The sequence below is a fragment of the Entelurus aequoreus genome, linkage group LG01 (genome assembly GCF_033978785.1).
Source record: "Entelurus aequoreus isolate RoL-2023_Sb linkage group LG01, RoL_Eaeq_v1.1, whole genome shotgun sequence".
Lineage (NCBI taxonomy): Eukaryota > Metazoa > Chordata > Actinopteri > Syngnathiformes > Syngnathidae > Entelurus > Entelurus aequoreus.
This window is the reverse complement of record NC_084731.1, coordinates 33,469,437-33,493,017: the sequence shown is the minus strand read 5'-3', so window position 1 is coordinate 33,493,017 and position 23,581 is coordinate 33,469,437. Positions and strand designations below refer to the sequence as shown.

General features: G+C 42.7%; 1 protein-coding gene across 2 annotated transcripts in view; it reads right to left on the bottom strand.

The window, feature by feature from the left end:
• Nucleotides 1-23,581, bottom strand: part of slc4a8 (solute carrier family 4 member 8) — a 98,870-nt gene that overhangs the window by 32,790 nt on the left and 42,499 nt on the right. For both annotated transcript variants that reach the window (XM_062048501.1, XM_062048508.1), the window contains 8 exons: nucleotides 15,479-15,614; nucleotides 12,935-13,095; nucleotides 6,851-7,027; nucleotides 3,379-3,461; nucleotides 3,047-3,204; nucleotides 2,883-2,970; nucleotides 485-631; nucleotides 310-410 (listed from right to left, as the gene is read on the bottom strand). In XM_062048501.1, coding sequence (XP_061904485.1) covers nucleotides 310-410; nucleotides 485-631; nucleotides 2,883-2,970; nucleotides 3,047-3,204; nucleotides 3,379-3,461; nucleotides 6,851-7,027; nucleotides 12,935-13,095; nucleotides 15,479-15,614 — 1,051 coding nt within the window. The remainder of the gene's footprint in view (nucleotides 1-309; nucleotides 411-484; nucleotides 632-2,882; nucleotides 2,971-3,046; nucleotides 3,205-3,378; nucleotides 3,462-6,850; nucleotides 7,028-12,934; nucleotides 13,096-15,478; nucleotides 15,615-23,581) is intronic.

Below are 23,581 nucleotides of genomic sequence, written 5' to 3'. Positions count from 1 at the left end.
CGTTTTGTGTTGGACTGTTTTCTTTGTGAATATATAGATATATATATATATATATTATCCATCCATCCATTTTCTACCGCTATTCCTTTAATTTATATATATATACATTCTAAGCAGTCATTTTATTGGTTTTAGTAGTTGTGTCACTTCTTTTCTCCCATGGTGTCAATTAAGGACTACAGATAGAAATGAGCTGTTAGCTAAATCTGGTGCACCTATCAATTCCTTGGGAATAATGTATCGTGCTAAAAAAAAACAACTTGTAGGATCAAGTCACATTTATAAAAAAATTTTGCATGCATAACTTACCGTCCAGTTCTGTGCAGCTCCGGCCCATGGTGCTCAGCGTGTAGCTCTTCCTCTACCTGGTAGGCTGTCCCATTAGGGACTCCAGGCATCTTCCTCTTCTCCTACAATGACAAAAACAAAACCAGGATCAAGTAAAGCAGACAAAGCTTTTCCGGTGCACCCGTCAAAGTTGTACCTGAGATGGGACATTCTTAGGTGGCTCAATACGGATAGAAGGGTCCCACTCCCCCGGGGGTAGGACAGTCACCTGGTCCAAGAACTCATCTATTCCAGCCAGTAGGTCTCCCTTGTCCTTTGCCTTGTAAGCTACACCATGAAATATCTGGACCACAGAGATGAAAAGGTCACATTAAAACAAATGTTTATTTACAGATTATTATTACCACCACAAGGGCTAGACTATAATACAATTTTAGTTTAGATTTCCATTATGGCTTCTCACGATTATGAAAATATAATAATCGAAAATAAAACGATGGGCCGCGCAACGTTCATGCAAATTCTGTAGCTTGTGACGGTGAAACCGATGAGAAGCGAATGAGTGTATAAAAGAGCATGTCTTTGAGAAGTTTGGGATGTCACCATTGTTGCTTTTTATTTGGCACAACGCGAATATGCCTCATCAATAATTACTAAAGTCAACATAAAACGTAAGGCATATGATTTGTAATTACCATGAATTGATTAACGTGGACCCCAACTTAAACAAGTTGAAAAACTTATTCGGGTGTTACCATTTAGTGGTCAATTGTACGGAATATGTACTGTACTGTGTAAACTGTACTGTCTCATATAATGTATTCTCTTTCTTTGCAATCTACTAATAAAAGTTTCAATCAATCAATCAAAATTGTAATCGCAGACAAAGTCACATAATTGGCCAATTACAACTGTATCCGCTGATAAACGCAAAATAATATCAAGGAAATTGACATAAATATAAGTGAAATGTCATTGTAGGTAGCTCTCATTAATCCCCGACACACTCAACCGCCTCATCCTGAACTAAGCAATGTTGAAACGGTCACTTGAAACAGCGACTAAACAATGAAGCTAAAGCTAGCAAGAACAATCCATACACCCACAACACACTTAATCTTCTTGTGTTGTTGTGAACGACATCATCGATGTAACATTAATGTACAAACTGTGGTCGCAACTTCAGAGGCTCTCTCTCCTTTTTTTTTTCAGCCTCAAGTGAGTCGACTCTACTCTTCAAGCTGAGACCAGCAGCACAGCATAAATCCCCCTTCACAAAATAAAGGTTTTAAAAAAGTACCTTGCACAAGCATAATGCACTTAAAGCACATATTGATACATTTACAAAATTATTATGCTTTGATCTAAAATACTGGTCAAAATCGTCCGAAGAAGTATTACGCCGATAAATGTGGGGGTTTTTGCATTTAATTAACAAACATTTTATTACATTTTATTTTACACAAAAAGCACACATTCTATGGTGGTAAAATAAGTGTAAAAGTTACATTTTTTTAATAAAAACAAAGTTATTGGTTTTTCTATTACTGTTATTTTACTTGTTGTGGTTTATTCATTAAAATTTATATCCAGGGTTTTGTTTTTTTAACTACATTTAAAATAGAGTTTTGGTGGTACAATAAACACAATAAAATTTTTCAAATTCATGAGTAATTGTGTAATTAATCGTGATTACAATATCAATCAAAATAATCGTGATTTTTTTTTGTTGCCATAATCGTCAAGCCCTAACCACCACCTAGCACAAAAACACCAGTGACAGGTATTGTTTTCCACTAACATGTTGATGACTCAGTGTATGTGCTTTTTTTGTGTATGACTGCAGAAAAATCCAACATAGTAACAAACAAAGTTGCAAGTGCCAGTATTTTGATAAAGAACATGAGAAACACTATTAAATTCAAGAAAAAAACTTAAGTAAAGGTGGCTTGCCCTCTTGTTCTCCCTCTTCGCTCATCATTGCCAACTAGATTATTCAATAAAAGTGATGAAAACATATGTAAATGTTTTTTATTTATCATTTATATGTATTTCATGTTGTTTCTGCATGTAAAACTAGAATAATTCACTATACAATGTGTTTTGTGTTAATATTTTTGGGGTGTATGTAGCGAAATAATATTATTCATATAATTTCTTACAGGAAAAGTGATCATTTTGGTGGTACCACTGTATCATAATTGTCACTTTCATCATATATTTGTTTCAAAATTACTTTCCCTTCACATAAAGTCATAAATAGATTTGAATAAAAATCTGGACTTTTATTACCGGTACTCACAACGTTACAATCGCACTAATGATTTTTTTTTTTTTTTACTTAAAACTACAATGTATTTCCATATATTTTTGTTACAATATTACAACATTGTTATTATTATTATTGTAAACTTTTGTTGTCACAAACTACAAGCACTAGGACCAAGTGGGTGCGGTTGATGCAGCAGCACCTACAGGGCTGAAGTGGAACACCATGGAATTGCGTGTTATGATATCTCCATCCCAAAAGTCAAATTAATATGTTCGGGATTGTTCCGCCTTGGTGGATGTTTAGTTCTGAGAAAATATCTTACCTCATCTGTCATAATGGTGGCCATGGAGCGTCCAATTTCATGGTACTGCTGAGCTTTTCCATCCGGGCCCAGCAGAATGAAGAGAAACCTGGAATTACATGATCAGATTGTAACTTTGACATACGCTGAACATATGATCATATGAACTATAATGTAGTGTGTACCTGGTGGGTATCGGGACCTCAGTGAGGCCTGTGAGCAGCACAGCGGGGGAGAGGCGGACAAAAGCCACAATGGGTCTCTCCAGGAAATCCAGTTCTCCGACCAGCACATTGGAGGCTTCTGCTCCCTCTGGTATTTTCTTCATGAAGTGAAGGTCCACCTGGTACGTATGAGTGAGATGCAGACATTTCTTCTAGCTCTAAAATACAAACATGGTCCTTTGTATCTATCCAAATGTGTACACAATTTCGACAAAAGTATTGGAACATCTGGCCATTACACATAAAAGGAAGTTAAAAAAGAGGGAACTATGAAGAAAAAGTGCAATGTGTACCTTGCTGAGATCCACTGGATGTGCATCCTGTCCAGCACCGTTCTTCGCCGGCTCTGTCGGAGGTGGAGGCTGAGGAGATGTGGCTGACCGGGTGTGTGTGAATGACACGTGGAGTGGAATTAGACTTAGACAGAGACTTAATGATTGTACTCAATGCCATGTGTTTATCTGCACATTGATGTTTGCTACAATGCATGGCTTTGGGCATTTTCCACCAAAAAGCGTTTTGTGTCATGTTTTGCTTTTTTTCCTGGATCTTTTTAATCAGTTACATTTTGAATGTATTGTTGTGTACATGGTGTTTATGGTTTTGACTTGTATTAAATAACAGCAGATTAGCTAAATTAATCATTGTTTGCATTCATGACTCTTGATACTGATTGTTGACTGTATGAAATAATAACTAAAAATACTGACACTCTATTTATTTATGGCACCACATGGGCCACTTCACCAAATTGGTGCAATTTGCTTGTTTTAAAAAAAGATCTAAATTGCCCGATCTACATCTGGCAATATACAAATTGAACTACCGGTACTCAAAATGTGTTTAATTTTGCCTATCATTCACAATCCCTATGTAAGAGAAGAACACATATGTTTTTCTTTTTTCATGCATTCTAAATAGTAAATACATACAATTAAAAGTCCGCTTACAATGGAACCTATGGGTGTCGCTCTATTTTGCCTATAAAGCGCTTAATAACAGCCAAACACCTTCATTATGGTTTTATATTCATGATGTAAGTATATATGTAATGTAGTAACGGGCACATTTATAATAACATGTACGATTTACATAATTTGATCACTTAAGCATTTGGCAGCGCATTAATTAAAAAAATGCATCATGACGTTCGCTTTTTCCTTCACAACATCATTGATTATTACTCGCTGCAGACTTCGTGAGAGCCAACAAACATAATAAAACATCACTTACTGTACAAGGTCTGCTGACATGGGGATGCCAAACGTTAGGATGTTCATATATTCCCAATTAGATGAAGAATGACTCATAATCCTTGCGAACCAAGCGCACATCAAGCGTCTTTTCATGTCTTTCTTGCCATTTCACGGTTTAAATCGGATGCTAGTGTGTACCAACTTGTCAGACTATGTCTTCATACTTCTACTATCTAGGTCAGGGGTCCCCAAATATTTTGAATTGGAGGCCGCATTGGGTTAAAAACATTTGCCCGGGGTCGGAGTTTACATACATATATATATATATATATATATATATATATATATATATATATATATATATATATATATATATATATATATATATGCGGCGTAAGCGGGATGTCACGTTATCAATGGGAAAATGCATTTTTAGACAATATGATTTTCCTGAGTAACTAGGAGACCCCGAGAGTAACAAGCGGATTAGGAAGGACAGATTTTTAAAAAATTATAATAAAAAATTAAAAAAAGATAACTTGGGACTTCCCGCGGGACGGATTTTGGCCGTATTCGGCCGTATCCGTAGTTTGGGGACCCCTGATCTAGGTGATATTAGATATTTATGATCTAGAATAAACTTTCGAGCTCCGATGCGTGAATGCAGCTCACCGCAGCCGCTGATGTCAATACAGCCAGCACAAGCTGTTAGCGCCGCTCAAAATAGTTCCTCTGCGTTAGTGCTTATAATAACAATATCGCTAATACTTGGTTAATATTCACGTCATGAAAAGTAAATGGAGTATTGTTTGCGCTTTTTGAATTTGTTTTTAGAGGGATTTATTGGCAGAATAGAGGACCTCTCTTTGGCGTTGTTATAATCTGACTTTTATTTACGAGAAAAACAAAAATAAAAAAACATCCGTCGTTGTGTCTTTCATAATGATTGTGAATGATAGGCAAAATAAAATAAAAAAGTGCAGTTCCTCTTTTGTTTTTGTTTTTCTTTTCCAAAGTTCCTAGGTCAAAAATGACTCTTTTCAATAAGAGGACAACATTTTTAGCATACTGTCGGGTGGGTTCTCAGGACCACCAAGGAACGACATTGTCGCGAGCAGGGTTGACTTCATTTTAATTTTCAATAAAACCTCTCAGTCTCAGGTCGTGTCGCTTTTCAGCTCCGGCCACGCCTCCTCGCCGCCATCTCGGAGTCACTGTCACATGCCTCACTGTCGGTCCGCCGGCCCCGCCTCCCCACAGGGCCATTCTACCTAATCGGTACCATTTGCGCCCCTACTGAGTAAAATGCTTAATGCATAAAGTCTTCATATTTAATAAATACAACATAAAAGATTAATTTAAACTACCTAAAACAACGAAAAAGTAACATTTGTTGCCTGTCTTTACTTCTTAAAATTTGACTTTACCATTAATTGTAATCATTTAAATCCTTAGAAATTTTATATTTGTTTACATATTTCATTATTCCTCATCCCAATGTTACTTAAAGTGTATTTTCTTTTAAAAAAAGAAATTACAATTCAGGTAAAATTCACATTTACATAGTCCATGCATTTTCACTCTTGTCTGTTACTCCACACTTTTCCTAGGGTGAAAATATGGAATATTCCACTAGTCACATGATCCGCAGGGCGCTACATCATTCAAATCCTCTGCAGGCCTTTAAGCCCAAAAGTTAAGTTAAGTTAAAGTACCAATGATTGTCACACACACACTAGGTGTGTAAGTTCACTTATACTTTTTTTTTGTATTTTTGATAACAGTAAGGTTAACTTTCCAGCACAGTCCTGTTACACTTTGCTTATTTTTAAATTTTTAAATTTTATTTTATTGAATCACTTTAATGTGCTTTTATTGATATTATGTCCACATAATATTAGCATCAATGCCACGTGGCTATATTTAATGTATTTTCTAATCGTATGTGTGGGGAGGCGGGGCCGGCGGACCGACAGCGAGGCATGCCCAGCCGGGGCCGACTCCAAGATGGCGACGAGGAGGCGTGGACGACGAGCGAGCAGAGAGGCGGGGCGCGCCAGGAGCGACGCCGCAATCGAGATGGACTGTAGGTGCGTGGATCGGGCAGCTGGGCAGAAGCTGGGCAGAAGGAGTTGGAGATCAAGAAGCAAGACACGCAGCTGAGCGAGAAGCGGATGCTGAGCGCGAGAAGAGAAGGGGTCAAAGGGAGGCTGACGCTGAGTGAGAGCGCAAGAAAGCCCAAGGAAGACGACGACGTGCGGGGCTGAAAAGCAAGCGGGAGAGCGAGCAGGTGGAGCCGGAGCTGAAAAGCGACACGACCTGAGACTGAGAGGTTTTATTGAAAAATAAAATGATGTCAACCCTGCTCACGACAATGTCGGTCCTTGGTGGTCCTGAGAACCCACCCGACAGCTGGAGTCGGTCACAGGCCCACTTGCAGTAAGTGCAGTGTGTCCATTTTTAGGAACTACTGTTACAAACTCATAAAACTTGATCCAATTCAATAGAAAGGTGACAAGTGAGTCAGTGGCATAGACAATAAATGGACTTCCGAGTATACAATAAATACCTGTCAGATGGGTCTCTGACTGTTTACGAGTCCCCTCGGCAATGGAGCGCACGATGGGCATGAGGTTCTTCTTCTTCTCGTTTTGGTGGTGGTGCCTCTTCAGCAAAGCCTCACGCACTTTAACTCTCACACTGTCGTCCAGCTCATTAGACGCCTCCTGATGGTCCAGGACCATGTCTGCAACACACAGACAGTAAATAATATACATACACTGTAGAATACTGGACACAAAATAAAGTCACCATGATATTATGCATATCTATATGACAACAGTTTTATTATCGTGGTTGAAGTTTGCACTGCCGTAGAAATGCACTGACTATTTTACAGTAAGCCTTATCCATTAAAAATTTGCAAAGTCAGCATTTTCAACCAGATCTTGTGTTTTGTTTATTTGTGCCATTTAGTGCCTTAATATGCTGCAAGCCGCAAATGGACAATCCTTTTTCACTAAGTAATGGATGATGGAGATACATGTTAGACAGGTTAGGTCATTATGCATTCATTCAAAGGTTCTCTCAATATGTGAAATGCAATCAATGATATGACTCATCCGCACATCTTCATCTCACACCCTTGTCGTCTTCTCTGTCCTTCAGTTATTTGCAAGTAAGCTGCTGAGTCAGCAGAGTAACTTTCCTACCCTTCTCCCTCTGTTAGACAGTCTGCACACAACATTCAAATTAAATCTGAGCACAGCTCAAGGCCAGCGCTAACATGTTAAATCCAGCCCCAGTATAATCCCCCTTGCTAACGAGGGGAATTGCAGAACCATGGCAATGAAAATACATCTTATTAGGTTAAACCTGTCGTGACCCTAAAATGCAGAGGACAGCAGACGGCGTGCAGGTAAAAGTATGTTTGTATATCTAATGACAAAACAAAATCTATGGTGCAGCTGGGAAGTAAACAAAAGCCTTTTTTTCCAGTTATGTGAGGGATAATGGAACAGTGAGCAAAAAAAGATAATTTGAACGCAAACAATAAGAGTCAACACTCCTCCGAGTGATTACATTACAAATATAGGAGAGCAGTAGACCAAGCATGGCCTTATAATTATAAATATACCAATGACCCAGCCTCCTGGAGGACAAAGATGGTCATCCCACTCGAGAATACAGCTCACAATGATGGGTCAAGAGATGCATGATGTACAGTGTCAATCCTATGTAGACATTGAGCAGAGGCATTCATGTACAGCAGGTCTCCATAGTCTAAAACAGATAAAAATGTTGTAGTGACAGGGCACTTTTTTTTCTCAAAAGAAAAACTAAATTTATTTCGAAAGAAAAAGCCCAAATTGAGTTGAAGTTTTTTCACAAGATTGTCTATATGGGGCTTGAAAGTTAAGGAGTCATCCAGCAAAATACCAAGGTATTTAAACGTGTGAACCACCTTTAAGACATTTCCCTCAAGAGTGGACACTAACGGGATAGTTTGAAGAACATTCTTAGTGTTTGAAAACAACATTACTTTTGTCTTTTCAGCATTGAGGACTCGTTTTAGCTGTAGAAATGTGTGTTGGACCACATCAAAAGCTTTTTGCAGAGATTCTACAGCTTTAGCAGGGTTGGCACCAAAACAGTAATTTATTGTTTTATCAGCGTAAAAATGTATGTTCGCGTCAGACACATTTTGTCCCCATTCATTAATCTACATGATGAACAGGAGGGGTCATAATATTGAACCCTCTAGACATTTAAAAATTCAGACCACAGACCGTCACATTTAATACACTGGCTTCTGTCACTCAAATAATTTGTGAACCAGAAAACAACATGATTAGATAGTCCCAAACAAAGAAGACTATGCTTTAAAATAGCATGATCCACAGTGTCAACAGCTTTTGACAGATCAATAAAGAGGGAAGCACAATATCTTTACGATGTAGCACTTCAGTGTCTGGTACTTTGTCTTGCCACATTTATTAAGAGCAACAAGTAGCGACGGCGTGGCGAAGTTGGTAGAGTGGCGGTGCCAGCAATCGGAGGGTTGCTGGTTACTGTGGTTCAATCCCCACCTTCTGCCATCCTAGTCACGTCCGTTGTGTCCTTGGGCAAGACACTTCACCCTTGCTCCTGATGGGTGCTGGTTAGCGCCTTGCATGGCAGCTCCCGCCAACAGTGTGTGAATGTGTGTGTGAATGGGTGAATGTGGAAATACTGTCAAAGCGCTTTGAGTACCTTGAAGGTAGAAAAGCGCTATACAAGTATAACTCATTTATCATTTATATCATTTATCACTTTTGTAGCAGCCGTGATGGTGCTGTGCTTATTCCTGAAGCCGGATTTAATTGAAGAAATAAGTTCGATAGAGCACAGGAACTCGTAATTGATCACAGACAAGAGATTCAAGAACTTGTCTGTGAATTTGACATTGGCCTGTAATTAGTTAAACAAACTGGGTCACCTCCTTTTAATTAAGCGGTAACAAAAGCTGATTTTCAAACAAGTTGGATTTCTTTATTTTGGAATGAAATATTAAAAAGACCCATTAGGTTGTGCTACATAATCAGCTGCTATTTTCAAGAAGTAGGGCTCTATCAAGTCCAGTCCAGGGGTTTCCTGTGATCTGATGCTTTGAGAGCTTCAGTGAAAGGAATAAAGTAAAAAATCTCTCCAGAAGACATTGGAGGTCCTGTGCAGGGAGTCACAGGGGCTGATCGTGTGGAGTCAAACAAAGAATCAGAATCTACAAAATGCTCATTAATGCTATTTAGGACCTTGGCTCCATCATTGACAGAACACAAGTACACTAAACAGACTACAAAGTACAATGATCCAGCACTGAAAGAGGGAACCAGGTGAAACTAAATAGAACTAATTAACAATCTAGGACAAGAAACAGAATGTAAAGGTGCTTCAAAACGCAGAGACCAAACAGGAAATACTGACAAAACAAGAGCACCAGGACAGGAAGTGTTTGTAAACACAGGACAATAAAAAAAATAATCCATGGGAGCATGACATAGCCTATGTCATATTGAGGGGTAATTACAGTAGTCCCTCGCCACATTGCTCTTCAAATATTGTCTGTGAAGGTTCTCATTCACCAGGTCGTTGTCATCTCAGGGCATTCAATCGATCGCAATTGGACTGCTTGGTTTGTCTTGGAAGACGTTTCGCCTCTCATCCGAGTAGGCTTCATCAGTTTGTGCTCATAGACTTAGATTGGTCAGATCTAGTCCGACAAGATCTTCGTCTTCAAATATTGCGGCTTCACTACATCAGGGTTTTATTCATTTTTTACTTATTTATAAAGTTGACGAAAAGTTGCCTAAATTAGGTCTTAAATTTGTCTTTTTTGTTTCCATCATTATGTTGTGGTGATCACAATTGGCAGACACCAAGTTGGACTTCTGTTTCCAGGTTAAAGGGAACTTCCGTTTTTATGTTGATTGAGCCACCGTTTAAATGTAGATATGTTCCGATTCCGATTAGAGGATCGGGTCGCGCTGATTTTTGACTTTTTTAATTAACCGGCAAATGGCTGATGAGCTGCCGAACCTTGCAGCCAATCTTTACTACAAGCTTTAAGGCAGTGTTTATGTGGCTAATGGTTGCATTCACATGAAAATTTCCGCATAGTGGCCATACTGGAATGGAAGGACGGCCAGAGCAATGACGCGTACCCCGGATTTCCATCGGATGCGCATGTAACAGGGTACTGTATGTGTTGGATTCCACTTGTTGCAATAAGGGTTGATGTGAGTGCTCAATAGGGTCTCCTCTGCAAATAAGCTGGGCTGGCAACAAAACTACCAGTTCAATAGTGCCATGGTCGAGGTGAGTAGGGGAGCGCTGTTCAATACAAATGAACAGCCAATTAGCGACGATACTAATATGTATTACTTGTTTTCATAGTGTGTTACAAAGAGCCTTAGTGCACATTCAATTCCACACCAGGTAAATGTTTGCTATGCTGTACTTATGTATGTAATGTGTAATATGTAAAGATGTAAAATAGATTGTTAAATAGCAGTTCACTAGTGCCATTGTCGAGTGTGTTACAAAGAGTCTCACTCTACTGACTGGTGGACATTCCATTCCACACCAGGAAGTAAACGGTGTCCATACAATCACTCAAGTCTAACTAACGCAATGCAGAGCACAGGAGGCTTGAACTAGTAACAATTCCAGTGTATTCAGCGGGGGTTACACATAAGAGCTGCTGAACGGCGCCACAATGGAACTTCTCCACCATCCGCCAATTCCCACCGCAATCTGATACACAAAGATGTGGCTCCAAATAACACAGTCTTTTACGAGATATCGAGAATCCGTAATCATGTGACAAGGGGAGTTGTAGTAAAGCGAACCACGAACAGTTGACTCTGTCCTTCCAGAGAAGCAGAAGCAAAAAACTTGTTCCTGCCCATTCGAGATACACCACAGAACGCCTCAGAGCTTTGCCGTCCATCAATACTGTGATGGCTCTGACTTGACTTAACTCTTGGGGAAAAAAAAGGATATGTCGAGGATATGCATGTAATATCATTCTTTGATTTTGATTCCCCAGAATCAGCATGTCCTCATCCATTTCAAATTACATCTGAAAACCTTTGGCAAATTGACTTCAAGTCCGTCCCCGCCCATTTGTATGTTTCAAAGTGTAAAATACGATCCACCTAGAACACGCAGCATTTAATTTTGAAAGTAAACCGGATGTAACATATTTTGTGTTTGTGCATAACTTCTTATCCCAAACAAGCAGATTTTAGCTAAACTGATCCGCCGTGTTGCGCCATCTGGCAAATATACAAGATCTACGTATATTTAGCGCAGGGATGCGGTACAGCACCAGTGGAAATCGACACATTGACTAGAATGGAAACGGGAAGAGTCCACCGCCGTGGATCTGGGGTTGGAGGATCCTCCTGCTACAGGCAAGTAGAACGCATTCAAGGCTACTATATTGAGTAAAACAAGTGTAAATGTGACTAAATGGGTGTCTACTGTTACGTCTTCGGGGCGCATTGCTGCGCTGGTAGCGTTCCTTCCAATACAGAAGACAAGCAGGAGTAGCGTGCAGGTAAGATGAAGTCTTTTAATAAATTAAACGCAGGACAAAAATACAAAACTGAGGATACTAGTAAGCATGGCGCTAAAAAACCCAAAATGTCACCAAGGGTGAAAAACGAGGAATGCTAGTGTGTACAAACTTACTACAGCGAGGAGAAAAAACAGGAGAATGTAAATGTTGCCTATAGCAAACATTGACCCAGCAACTACTGCTGGGTGTCAGGAAACTATCAAGGGGAGTGATTAACCAAAACACCTGGTGGGAACACTAATTGCTAAACTAAGACAGGTGAGGAGAATCAGTGCCCATGGAAACCAACAGAAAACAGGGATAGAGGGTGCACCCAGGAAACAGACTAAAACAGAAAAACTACCAAACATAAATCATGCCATGACCCGGGTAACGGATCATGACATCTACAGGACTTTAAATGTGTTAAAAAAAGGCATATAGAAGGTCGTGCAGCTTGTCTTGAGTTTACATGTCCTACAACAATGGCGGCCTACATTATCTGAGCTTATGATCAATGCAATACTACTAATACTACCAATAATATTTTCTGCATGGAAATTCTAAAAACATCCCCCCATCCACCCACCTGAAAGTAAGTACCGGTAACTAAAAATAGACTACAATGTGACTAAACAGCTCTGATCAATGCATCTGTGCACAGGTGCTTGTGGCAGGAGTCACACGGAGGAGTGTGTGTGTGTTTCTGGATAACAACAGGAGTCATTCAGTCATGAGCAGTTCGTAACTCATACATTTTTTCAAGCATGTGTTATTTTGATATATGTATAAATGTCTGCACATTTCAATCTGTTCCACTCCAGTGTAATATCTTAAAGTGAACATGAATATATTTGTAAGGGAGGGCATTTTGAAACAACTCTTGTTTTAGGTCTCCTTCTAGTGTGCCTAACATTGTGACAGGCAAGTGAAAATGAAAGCTATATCTGTGGAAAGCGAATATATTTTAAAATGTATTTGGAAGAAGTGACGGTCAGACAAAGATTACATTTTTGGCTCTTTACTAAAATAAAATGTTGCACACAAACTCACCTGCTATCTCCTCAATGGAGTCAGCATGCATGTCGAGCAGCACGCTGCCGTTGATGATGCAACTCCGCAGCTCAAACAGGCTGTGGAGAGAAAGCGTAGCTACGTACGGCTTGCTCCACCTCTCGCCGCCGTCCTCGACATCTTCCTCAAACTTAAGCCACCTGCGAGACAAACAAAGAAGACATCATCAGTGTCCAGGTAGTACCTAACCTTTTTTCACTACACAAGCACGTTTTTGTCAAAACGATGGGAAAATGTGACAAAAGTGTTCTCCAGATTTAATAGTACCGGTAATCTAGTGTCATGTCAGAGCAAAATAAATGCTGACACATCATCTATGTGAGCATGCAGGGTGATCATAGTGGTGTTCAATGTGCATTAGTTTAACTATTTTTAGCATTTTCTTTTGTCTATGGTTATGGTTTATTTGTTTCGGACATGTTTGAATTACATTAAGGAACACCACATGTTTACACTTGCACAATTCAACATAGCCAAAAAAGAATATGAGGAAGCAGAGTTAATTTAATCCAACTCTTTCTATTACTTTAAATTTAACGTAATGAAAACATTTTATAATGATTTGGAGCGCATGAAAAAGTGAGAAAGAAAACATAGGTCTCTTTGATCATTATGGTATATTGCTCAATGCAGCAACAACACAACCAATGTTGTAATAGTAATAAGGAGCAAACTGCTCAGCCGGCAAGTTAATGAATGACGATTAGTCAGGGAAAAATCAACAAGTTTCACATTAACAGATGAGAAATGCAACTGGCATTGCGGAGATAAGTGAAACTGCTGAATGCTTGATGATAATTGGAGCATTTCTGGCACATACTGTAGTCATTAATTTTCCCACTTCTTTTTAGGGAGTTTCATGGCTCAGTACTGTTGCCTCAGGGTCAGGGGTCCCCTGGTTTGATAACAATATCAGTAGGGATGATGCTCGAACCCGGTTTTCCCGGTTGTTCGATAAGAAAAGAACAGAGTCCTCGGACTCGAATCCCTTTTTGAGAACCGGTACCAGTTATCGAGACCACTATAGTAAAGAAAAAGAGTTGGTTCTTTATTCGAATCCCTGGGAACGAATCTCGTCCCGACAAGAAATGCCCCGTGAGACATCACAAGAAATGACGTCACGTAGCCCAGTCATTTGTCACTGTGGGGTGCAGCGTGCTGCGGTTCGTTAACGGGACGCAAAACTGACGACTCTGGACGAAAGCTTGCAAGTAGGAGATAATTTATTTCTCATAAATCATACACATTACAACAGACAGGAACGAAACAAAAGGAAAGCGTGCCGTTCGCACGAGAAGCTAAAGCAAAAACTTACTTAGCACAGGAATACTAGAAGCTAAGGTAACTTTAGCACAGGAATCATGAGCTCGAAAACCAGAATGCCAACGTAACTGTTGCAAATGCAAACAATGAAGCCACGACGAGTGACCGGAAAAGGCAGGCTTAAATAGAGTCTCTGATGAGCAACAGGTGCACGTACAAGGTAGGTGAAAATCATAAGTAACCATGGTGACTAAAACAAACCCCCGAAGTGCACAAAACAACTAAGGAAGTCCAAAACTAACAGAACATAACTAAACAAAACATCATCCGACCACATCATAATACATCACAGTTTCATATCAATTCACTTTACAGGAGTAGGAAGAAGTAAAGCTTATTTAATCCTACCCTTTTCCCTCTTCATAGCGTTTACAAATATATACATCATTTACTGACCTTTGATAATAAAATATCTGTGAATTAGTATATACAACAGTTTTGTAATATGTAATTAATTAATTCAGTCATTATTAACATACTGAATTAAAGAATAAGGTTGAAAGTATTTCTCATAATTCTTCTTCTTTGTACTTTGTAAGCACTATTCATTTGAACAACCTCTTAAACTGGATCATATCAGTACAATGTTTAACTTCTTTACTTAATCCATTCCATCATTTAATTCCACATATTTTTAGCTGTTTGCAATTTTACCAAATCATCAAACTTTAAATATTTTTGACTCAATAAATAAAGTGTTTGTATGTTCTCTATATCCAACATTATGTATCAGTCTAATTGATCTTTTTTGTAACACGGTTTACGAATGTAGCGCACATTTGTAGTTATTTCCCCACATTTCTGCACAATAACTCAGATATGGTAATAGTACAGTAGCGAGCAGTAGAGAATGTGAAGTGATTTGTTAAACCAAATATTGTGTATTTTTCCATATACAACAACCTATCTGGACTCAATAAGAGAATCGATAAGGAATCGGTTCGATAAGAGGATTCGATAATAGACTTGAACTCGATAATTTCTTATCAAACATCATCCCTAAATATCAGCCACATAACATAAAACAATGCTCTGATATTAAACATAGACAAATTACTATATTGTATTCCTGTGTGAGCAAGCACTTAAGCTCTTGCACATCCAGAAATGGCCCAGTAAGCTCTAAATGTCAACATCCAGGCTACCAGAAGCTTTTATTAGCAGGCTTTGTTGCCAATGGCTCCCAGAGGAAATACTAACCTGGCCGTTTCCTTCCACTCAGCATCTTTGCCATCCTTCACACAGATCTCATCCAGCTCAGTGAACAGCTCGTGGGCCACATGCTCAGCATCCTCTTCAGTACCAAGAATGAACTGGACCCGTTGGGACGGCGTGTCTGATGAAGTGACACCATTTTTTCACATTATGTTGGTCATTGTTTACTTGCTAGACATGCAAGCAACAATGAAGGCGGGTCACTAGTTTACACTTGCACAACGTACTACAAACATTTAAGATGTTGACACTCACAATATAACTCATTAAATGACTTGTTTCACTTTCACCATACAGTTGTAAAATTGGTTATCCAATACCCCATTTTTCATATGGTTAGGTTGTTGACGAATATTTGCATCGGCCGTCTTAGTCATGTACGGCCAAACACTGAGCTTAACAAATTAAATTATTCCATGCAATCGAGTGCCCATAAAATGAATCCTACGCGTTGGTGACTCAGTCTTCGTGTTTTTTTGTGCTGCAAAATAACCACCAGTGGGCCAAAGATGTCATTATCTGTTAGGACAGACAGAGGCATGGTGCAGGACAAAGTGTCTTTAATCATACTCACACGGAGCGAATCCACACGCAAAACACAAAAATAAAGACAATGATACAGGTAACAGACAGTAGGGGATTCGACGGAATGCATCTAACACACGGGTTACGCTCCAAATGGAAACAACCCTCTTGGCAATTACAAAACCCAAAACCAGTGAAGTTGGCACATTTTGTAATTTGTAAATAAAACAGAATACAATGATTTGCAAATCATTTTCAACTTATATTCAATTGAATAGACTGCAGAGACAATATATTTATTGTTCGAACTGAGAAACCTATTTTTTCGCAAATAATCCTTAACTGGCAGCAACATATTGCAAAAAAGTTGTCACTGGGGCATTTTTACCACTGTGTTACATGGCCTTTCCTTTTAACAACACTCAGTTAACGTTTGGGGTCTGAGGAGACCAATTTTTTAAGCTTTTCAGGAGGAATTCTTTCCCATTCTTGCTTGATGTACAGCTTAAGTTGTTCAACAGTCCGTGGTCTCTGTTGTGGTATTTTAGGCTTTAGGTATTTTAGGCTTTATATTAAGGGACGGCGTGGCGAAGTTGGTAGAGTGGCCATGCCAGCAATCGGAGGGTTGCTGGTTACTGGGGTTCAATCCCCACCTTCTACCATCCTAGTCACGTCCGTTGTGTCCTTGGGCAAGACACTTCACCCTTGCTCCTGATGGGTGCTGGTAGCGCCTTGCATGGCAGCTCCCTCCATCAGTGTGTGAATGTGTGTGTGAATTGGTTAATGTGGAAATACTGTCAAAGCGCTTTGAGTACCTTGAAGGTAGAAAAGCGCTATACAAGTATAACCCATTTCAATCAATCAATCAGTGTTTATTTATATAGCCCTAAATCACAAGTGTCTCAAAGGGCTGTACAAGCCACAAAGACATCCTCGGTACAGAGCCCACATCACATTTATCATTTATTTATATTGCGTCACACATTTTCAATGGGAGACAGGTCTGGACTACAGGCAGGCCAGTCTAGTACCCGCACTCTTTTACTATGAAGCCACGCTGTTGTAACACGTGGCTTGGCATTGTCTTGCTGAAATAAGCAGGGGCGTCCATGATAACGTTGCTTGGATGGCAACATATGTTGCTCCAAAACCTGTATGTACCTTTCAGCATTAATGGTGCCTTCGCAGATGTGTAAGTTACCCATGCTTTGGGCACTAATACAACCCCATACCATCACAGATGCTGGCTTTTGAAGTTTGCGCCTATAACAGACATCCACAGTTTGAAAAAACAATTTGAAATGTGGACTCGTCAGGCCACAGAACACTTTTCCACTTTGCATCAGTCCATCTTAGATGAGCTCGGGCCCAGCGAAGCCGGCAGCGTTTCTGGGTGTTGTTGATGAATGGCTTTCGCTTTGCATAGTAGAGTTTTAACATGCTTTTAGTTTTAACAGATGTAGCGACAAACTGTAGTTTGTTACTGACAGTGTTTTTCTGAAGTGTTCCTGAGCCCATGTGGTGTCGTTTTTTGATGCAGTACCGCCTGAGGGATCGAAGGTCCGTAATATCATCGCTAACGTGCAATGATTTCTCCATATTCTCTGAAACTTTTGATGATATTACGGACCGTAGATGGTGAAATCCCTAAATTCCTTGCAATAGCTTGTTGAGAAATGTTGTTCTTAAACTGTTCGACAATTTTCTCACGCCACTGCCTCATGTCTAGTTTTGGGTAGACATGCTTCAACTCTGACGACCACCTGTTCTACCCACTGTGACTTTGTAATAAAGTGTGTTGTGAACCAACTTCTGTGTCTTTCCTCCTGTGTCTTGTCTACTGTCGGCAGGAATAATCCGAGCTTGTTGTTAAAGTCGACTGATAAAGTTCCTCAATATTGTAGTCTGTGTCAGGTTTGTCGCTGACAGTTTAGTTATGGTTGGTTTTTTCTTGTCTTTATTTCCTGTCAGCGCTCTTATTTTGGTTATTTCCTGCTTTTCTCCCTGAGTGCTGTTTTCCCTCAGCCGTGGCTGATTGGCACCTGGCCACACCTGGTGTCAATCAGCCAGCTGCTATTTAAACCTGTCTTGCCATCCAGTCTGGGCTGGAGTATTGTCGTTAGAGCTAATACTTGTCAATGTCGTTGCCATTACTACTTGTCGTCGTTGAAGCTGTACTTGTATTCTGTAGCTGTTTGCAGCGTGCTGTCTTTTTGTTCCTAGTTCCTAGTTCCTGTTTCCTGGTATCCTGTTTCCTGTCGCCTAGTTCCTGGTTTGTGTTTTACCTTCTTATTTTGAACATTAAATCATGTTTTCCTGCATCAAACCTGCCTTCTCTGCATTTTGGGGTTCGTCACCAACAACTTGTGACAGAATACTCCAGCTTAACACGAACCCCGCGGAGATTTCGATGGCGGAGAGGCTTGACGGGATTCTGGCAATGATGACTAAATTGAGGAAAAGTTCGGCCTCATTTCAAGCCCTCTCCCACCCATCCCTTTCGTCTGTGGGCCTATCTGGGGACGTCTGGGATCTGTCCCTTGAGTGGAGGGGGGGGGGGGGGGGGGCAGCTGGGGAGGCACAGCTACTTCTCACCTCAGTGGGTCTGCAACAGACGCCACCATCCACTCCGGTGGGCCAGCAAACGCCACCATGCACTCCGGTGGGCCAGCAGACGCCACCATGCACTCCGGTGGGCCAGCAGACGCCACCATGCACTCTGGTGGGCCAGCAGACGCCGCCACCGTGCACTCCGGTGGGCCAGAAGACGCCGCCACCATGCACTTCGGTGAGCCAGCAGACGCCACCTTGCACTCCGGTGGGCCAGCAGACGCCACCATGCACTCCGGTGGGCCAGCAGACGCCACCACCATGCACTCCGGTGGGCCAGCAGACGCCGCCACCATGCACTCCGGTGGGCCAGCAGACGCCGCCACCATGCACTCCGGTGGACCAGCAGAGGGCGCCACCATCCTCTCCGGTGGGCCAGCAGACGCCGCCACCATGCACTCCGGTGGGCCAGCAGACGCCACCATGCACTCCGGTGGGCCAGCAGATGCCACCATGCACTCTGGTGGGCCAGCAGACGCCGCCACCATGCACTCCGGTGGGCCAGTAGACGCCGCCACCATGCACTTCGGTGGGCCAGCAGACGCCACCATGCACTCCGGTGGGCCAGCAGACGCCACCATGCACTCCGGTGGGCCAGCAGACGCCGCCACCATGCACTCCGGTGGGCCAGCAGACGCCACCACCATGCACTACGGTGGGCCAGCAGACGCCGCCACCATGCACTCCGGTGGGCCAGCAGACGCCGCCACCATGCACTCCGGTGGGCCAGCAGACGCCGCCACCATGCACTCCGTTGGGCCAGCAGAGGGCGCCACCATCCTCTCCGGTGGGCCAGCAGAGGGTGCCACCATTGTCTCCGGTGGGTCCTCCCGCGCCGGCGGACGAGCCACCTCGCCAATTGCGACGGCGTTCAACTGGCCGTCGCCACCTGACTCTTCCCCGCTGGTTGCGGGGACACTTGGCCTGGCGGCCCACCGCCTTGTCCTCCCTCCACCCTCCCGTGACTTTGGACTGTTTTTTTTTGGGGGGGGGGGTTCTAGAACGTCTGGTATCCGTTATGGGAAGGGGGGCTACTGTCAGGTTTGTCGCTGACAGTTTAGTTATGGTATGGTTTTTCCTCTGTCTTTATTTCCTGTCAGCGCTCTTATTTTGGTTATTTCCTGCTTTTCTCCCTGATTGCTGTGGCTGATTGGCACCTGGCCATACCTGGTGTCAATCAGCCAGCTGCTATTTAAACCTGTCTTGCCATCCAGTCTGGGCTGGAGTATTGTCGTTAGAGCTAATACTTGTCGATGTCGTTGCCATTACTACTTGTCGTCGTTGAAGCTGTACTTGTATCCTGTAGCTGTTTGCAGCGTGCTGTCTTTTTGTTCCTATTTCCTAGTTCCTGTTTCCTGGTATCCTGTTTCCTGTCGCCTAGTTTCTGGTTTGTGTTTTACCTTCTTATTTTGAACATTAAATCGTATTTTCCAGTGACAGTCTGCTTATTCATTGTGTCCCGTGTCTAAATGTTGCCTACTCTCAAGGTGCAAGAACTATTGAATTCAGTAATAGTGGCTCTCCTCTCCCCTCCTTTGCATTTATACATTTATTGTAATTTATTTGTATTTTACATTGTGTGTGTAAACAACAATTATCTTCTACAAAATGTTGTTTTCTGTTTATATTTTTGAAGGTCTAGAACAAATTAATTGGATTTACTTATTCATTATGATAAAAATTGCTTTGGTTTTCATATGACTTTTTGGAACAGATTACACACAAAAGACGGGGTATTAGTCAGTGTACAGTATACACTGCAAAAAAGAGCTAACAAGAAATAAGATAAAAAGACTAGATTTTAGGGAGAAAATACTAAAAACTAATGCAATTATCTGTCCATGCAGCTAGTAAGATTTGTATATCTAGAATTTGCCTAGAAACTATCAGAAAACAAGCATTATTCAACTTGCAACTCTTCGGGATGTTGCAGTCTAACATTTATAGACTACAATAGATTAAGTATAATTATTCATTGTAAAATGAAGATTATGATGTAAAGTCAATGTCTAAAAATCAGTAAGTAGCTCTTAAAAGTAGGGAAATTCTAGAAATACAATTTTAAATCTTGGCAAGTGGCAAATAAATTGCAGTGTATGTGCAAGATGTAGTGTTAGTTGTCAGGACTTGGTTCATGGCGTGGTTTGTTCTCCCAGAAGGCAAAGGAAAATTGGCGCGGGCAGGGCGTGAATTTAAATACATGATTTATTGTTTAACACTAATAAACTACAAAAAAAAGGAAGCAAACAAATGGCGCGCACAAAGGCGGAAATACAAACTTGACTAAGAAACAAAAGACATGCACGTGGGCACAAAAACTATGAACAAAGAAACAACAACACTAACTGTGGTCTTAATAAACAAAACTTACTTGGCATGAGAAAAACATGAAAAAGAGCAGCATGGATCATCAGAGTGTGAATGTGTGAGGACGCCAGGACGAACAACAGAAACAGACAGATTTAAATAGTGACGTAATCAGTGAAAACAGGTGCGTGACTCGAAACGTGAAACAGGTGCGTGACAAGACAGGTGAAAACTAATGGGTGACCATGGAAACCAAACCAAACAAGGAAGTGCAACCAGGAACTAAAAAGAGTCCAAAAAACAAACACATGGCCAAAACAAAAACATGAACAGACATGACGCATGACCAAAACAAAAACATGAACGGACATGACAGAACCCCCCCCCCCTCCCCTTACGGACAGATCCCAGATGTCCAAAAAACAGGATCAAGAGTCATGGGAGGGCGGGAGGGGGACATGGCGGTGGGTCGCCCGGCCAAGTGGCCCCGAATCCACCGAGGCATAGTCATGTGGCGGCGGCGAGTGGAACGCCGCCGCCACAGGCGAGGTGGGCGACACGAGAAGGGCCACATGCGTGGCCGACGAAGAGGTGGGCGCACTTGGCGTGGCGGACGACCAGGTAGTGGCCACAACCGTGGCAGACGAGGAGGCAGGCGCGTCGTCGTCATTGCAGGCGTGGAAGCCGCAGATGACGCAGGTGCGGGTGCAGCAGACGAAGCAGGCGGCGAAGCTTGGCGTGGCACCTCAGGCGGCGAAGCTTGGTCTTGGCCGCTTGGAGGGTCTTGGTCTTGGCGAGGGTCTTGGCGAGGGTCTTGGTCCTGGTCTTGGCGAGGTTGGTCTTGGACTTGGTCTTGGAATGGTTGGTCTTGGACTTGGTCTTGGCATGGTTGGTCTTGGTATGGTTGGTCTTGGACTTGGTCTTGGTGTTGGTGTTGGCATGGTTGGTCTTGGACTTGGTCTTGGCATGGGGGGTCTTGGACTTGGTCTTGGCATGGTTAGTCTTGGCATGGGGGGTCTTGGACTTGGTCTTGGCATGGTGGGTCTTGGCATGGGGGGTCTTGGACTTGGTCTTGGCATGGTGTGTCTTGGTCTTGGCGTGGCGCTGCGACTGGCGGCACTTGGCGTCGTGGAGCTGCGACTGGCGGCACTTGGCGTTGTGGAGCTGCGACTGGCGGCACTTGGCGTCGTTGAGCTGCGACTGGCGGCACTTGGCGTCGTGAAGCTGCGACTGGCGGCACTTGGCGTCGTGAAGCTGCGACTGGCGGCACTTGGCGACGTGAAGCTGCGACTGCCGGCACTCGGCGTCGTGAAGCTGCGACTGGCGGCACTTGGCGTTGTGAAGCTGCGACTGGCGGCACTTGGCGGCATGGAGCAGGTAGCGGAACTTGGCGTGGAGCTACCACGGGTGGCGCTTGGCGTGGAGCTGCGACTGGTGGCGCTTGGCGTGGAGCTGCGACTGGTGGCGCTTGGCGTGGAGCTGGGCGTGGTGGATCTTGGCATGGTGGAGCTGCTAGGCATGTTGATAGCCTTGGAGCAGGGCGTGGAGCAGGTGGAGGTGGCCTAGCTGGAGGCTGTGGCTTGGCAGGTCGAAAAACTGGTGGTGGCGGCCGTGCTGGTGGCTGTGGCTTGGCAGGTCGAAAGACAGGTGGTGGTGGCCGAGCTGGAGGCTGTGGCTTGGCATGGCGATGCTGACCCACCCCACCTGAACAATTCCCAGCCCTAGCCCCCCCCCTCAAGGAGCGGATCCCAGACGCGCTCCCCGCGGTCTGGAACCGTCTTTTGGGGTGGGTGGAGGGAGGTCAGGAGGGGGGCAGAATCCTCCCCTCTAAATTGTCTTTTTTTTCTACATGTGATTGAGTGGGTGAAAAAAAGGAAACATGTTGTGACGTGGGCGTGGCTTGAGTCTTGGGGGGGCGGGGCATGAAATTTGGGTGGCTTGGCTTGACAGGATCTGATTTCTAAAAACATGTCCTAGTAATGTCTTATCATGTTTTTAGAGTCTTTGGTTGGAGGCGGATGATCAAAAGAAAAATAATTGAGAAAAGGGGAAGCCGGGCTGCCTGTGGCTTGCTTCCGCCCGGAGGGGGAGGGGCTTGTGGGAGCGGCGTGTCCTGCCGGCTCGCGGAAGTCTTTCGTCTTGGGCGACGCTTCCGCGGCTGGGGCGACGTGCCAACGTCGTCCTCGGACCAAATGGAGCACAATGGCACCAGTCTTCCATCTGGCCCCCACATCATGTCTCTGTGCTCCATGGAGGAGTAGCGCAGCGTTTCCTCCTCCATTGCGCGCAGGACCGCCCAAGAAGCCTCGTCAAAAGCGTCCAATTTTCTTGCGGGAGAATTTTTCTGCTGGCGTCCTACTATCAGGACTTGGTTCATGGCGTGGTTTGTTCTCCCAGAAGGCAAAGGAAAATTGGCGCGGGCAAGGCGTGAATTTAAATACATGATTTATTGTTTAACACTAATAAACTACAAAAAAAAAGGAAGCAAACAAATGGCGCGCACAAAGGCGGAAATACAAACTTGACTAAGAAACAAAAGACATGCACGTGGGCACAAAAACTATGAACAAAGAAATAACAACACTAACTGTGGTCTTAATAAACAAAACTTACTTGGCATGAGAAAAACATGAAAAAGAGCAGTAT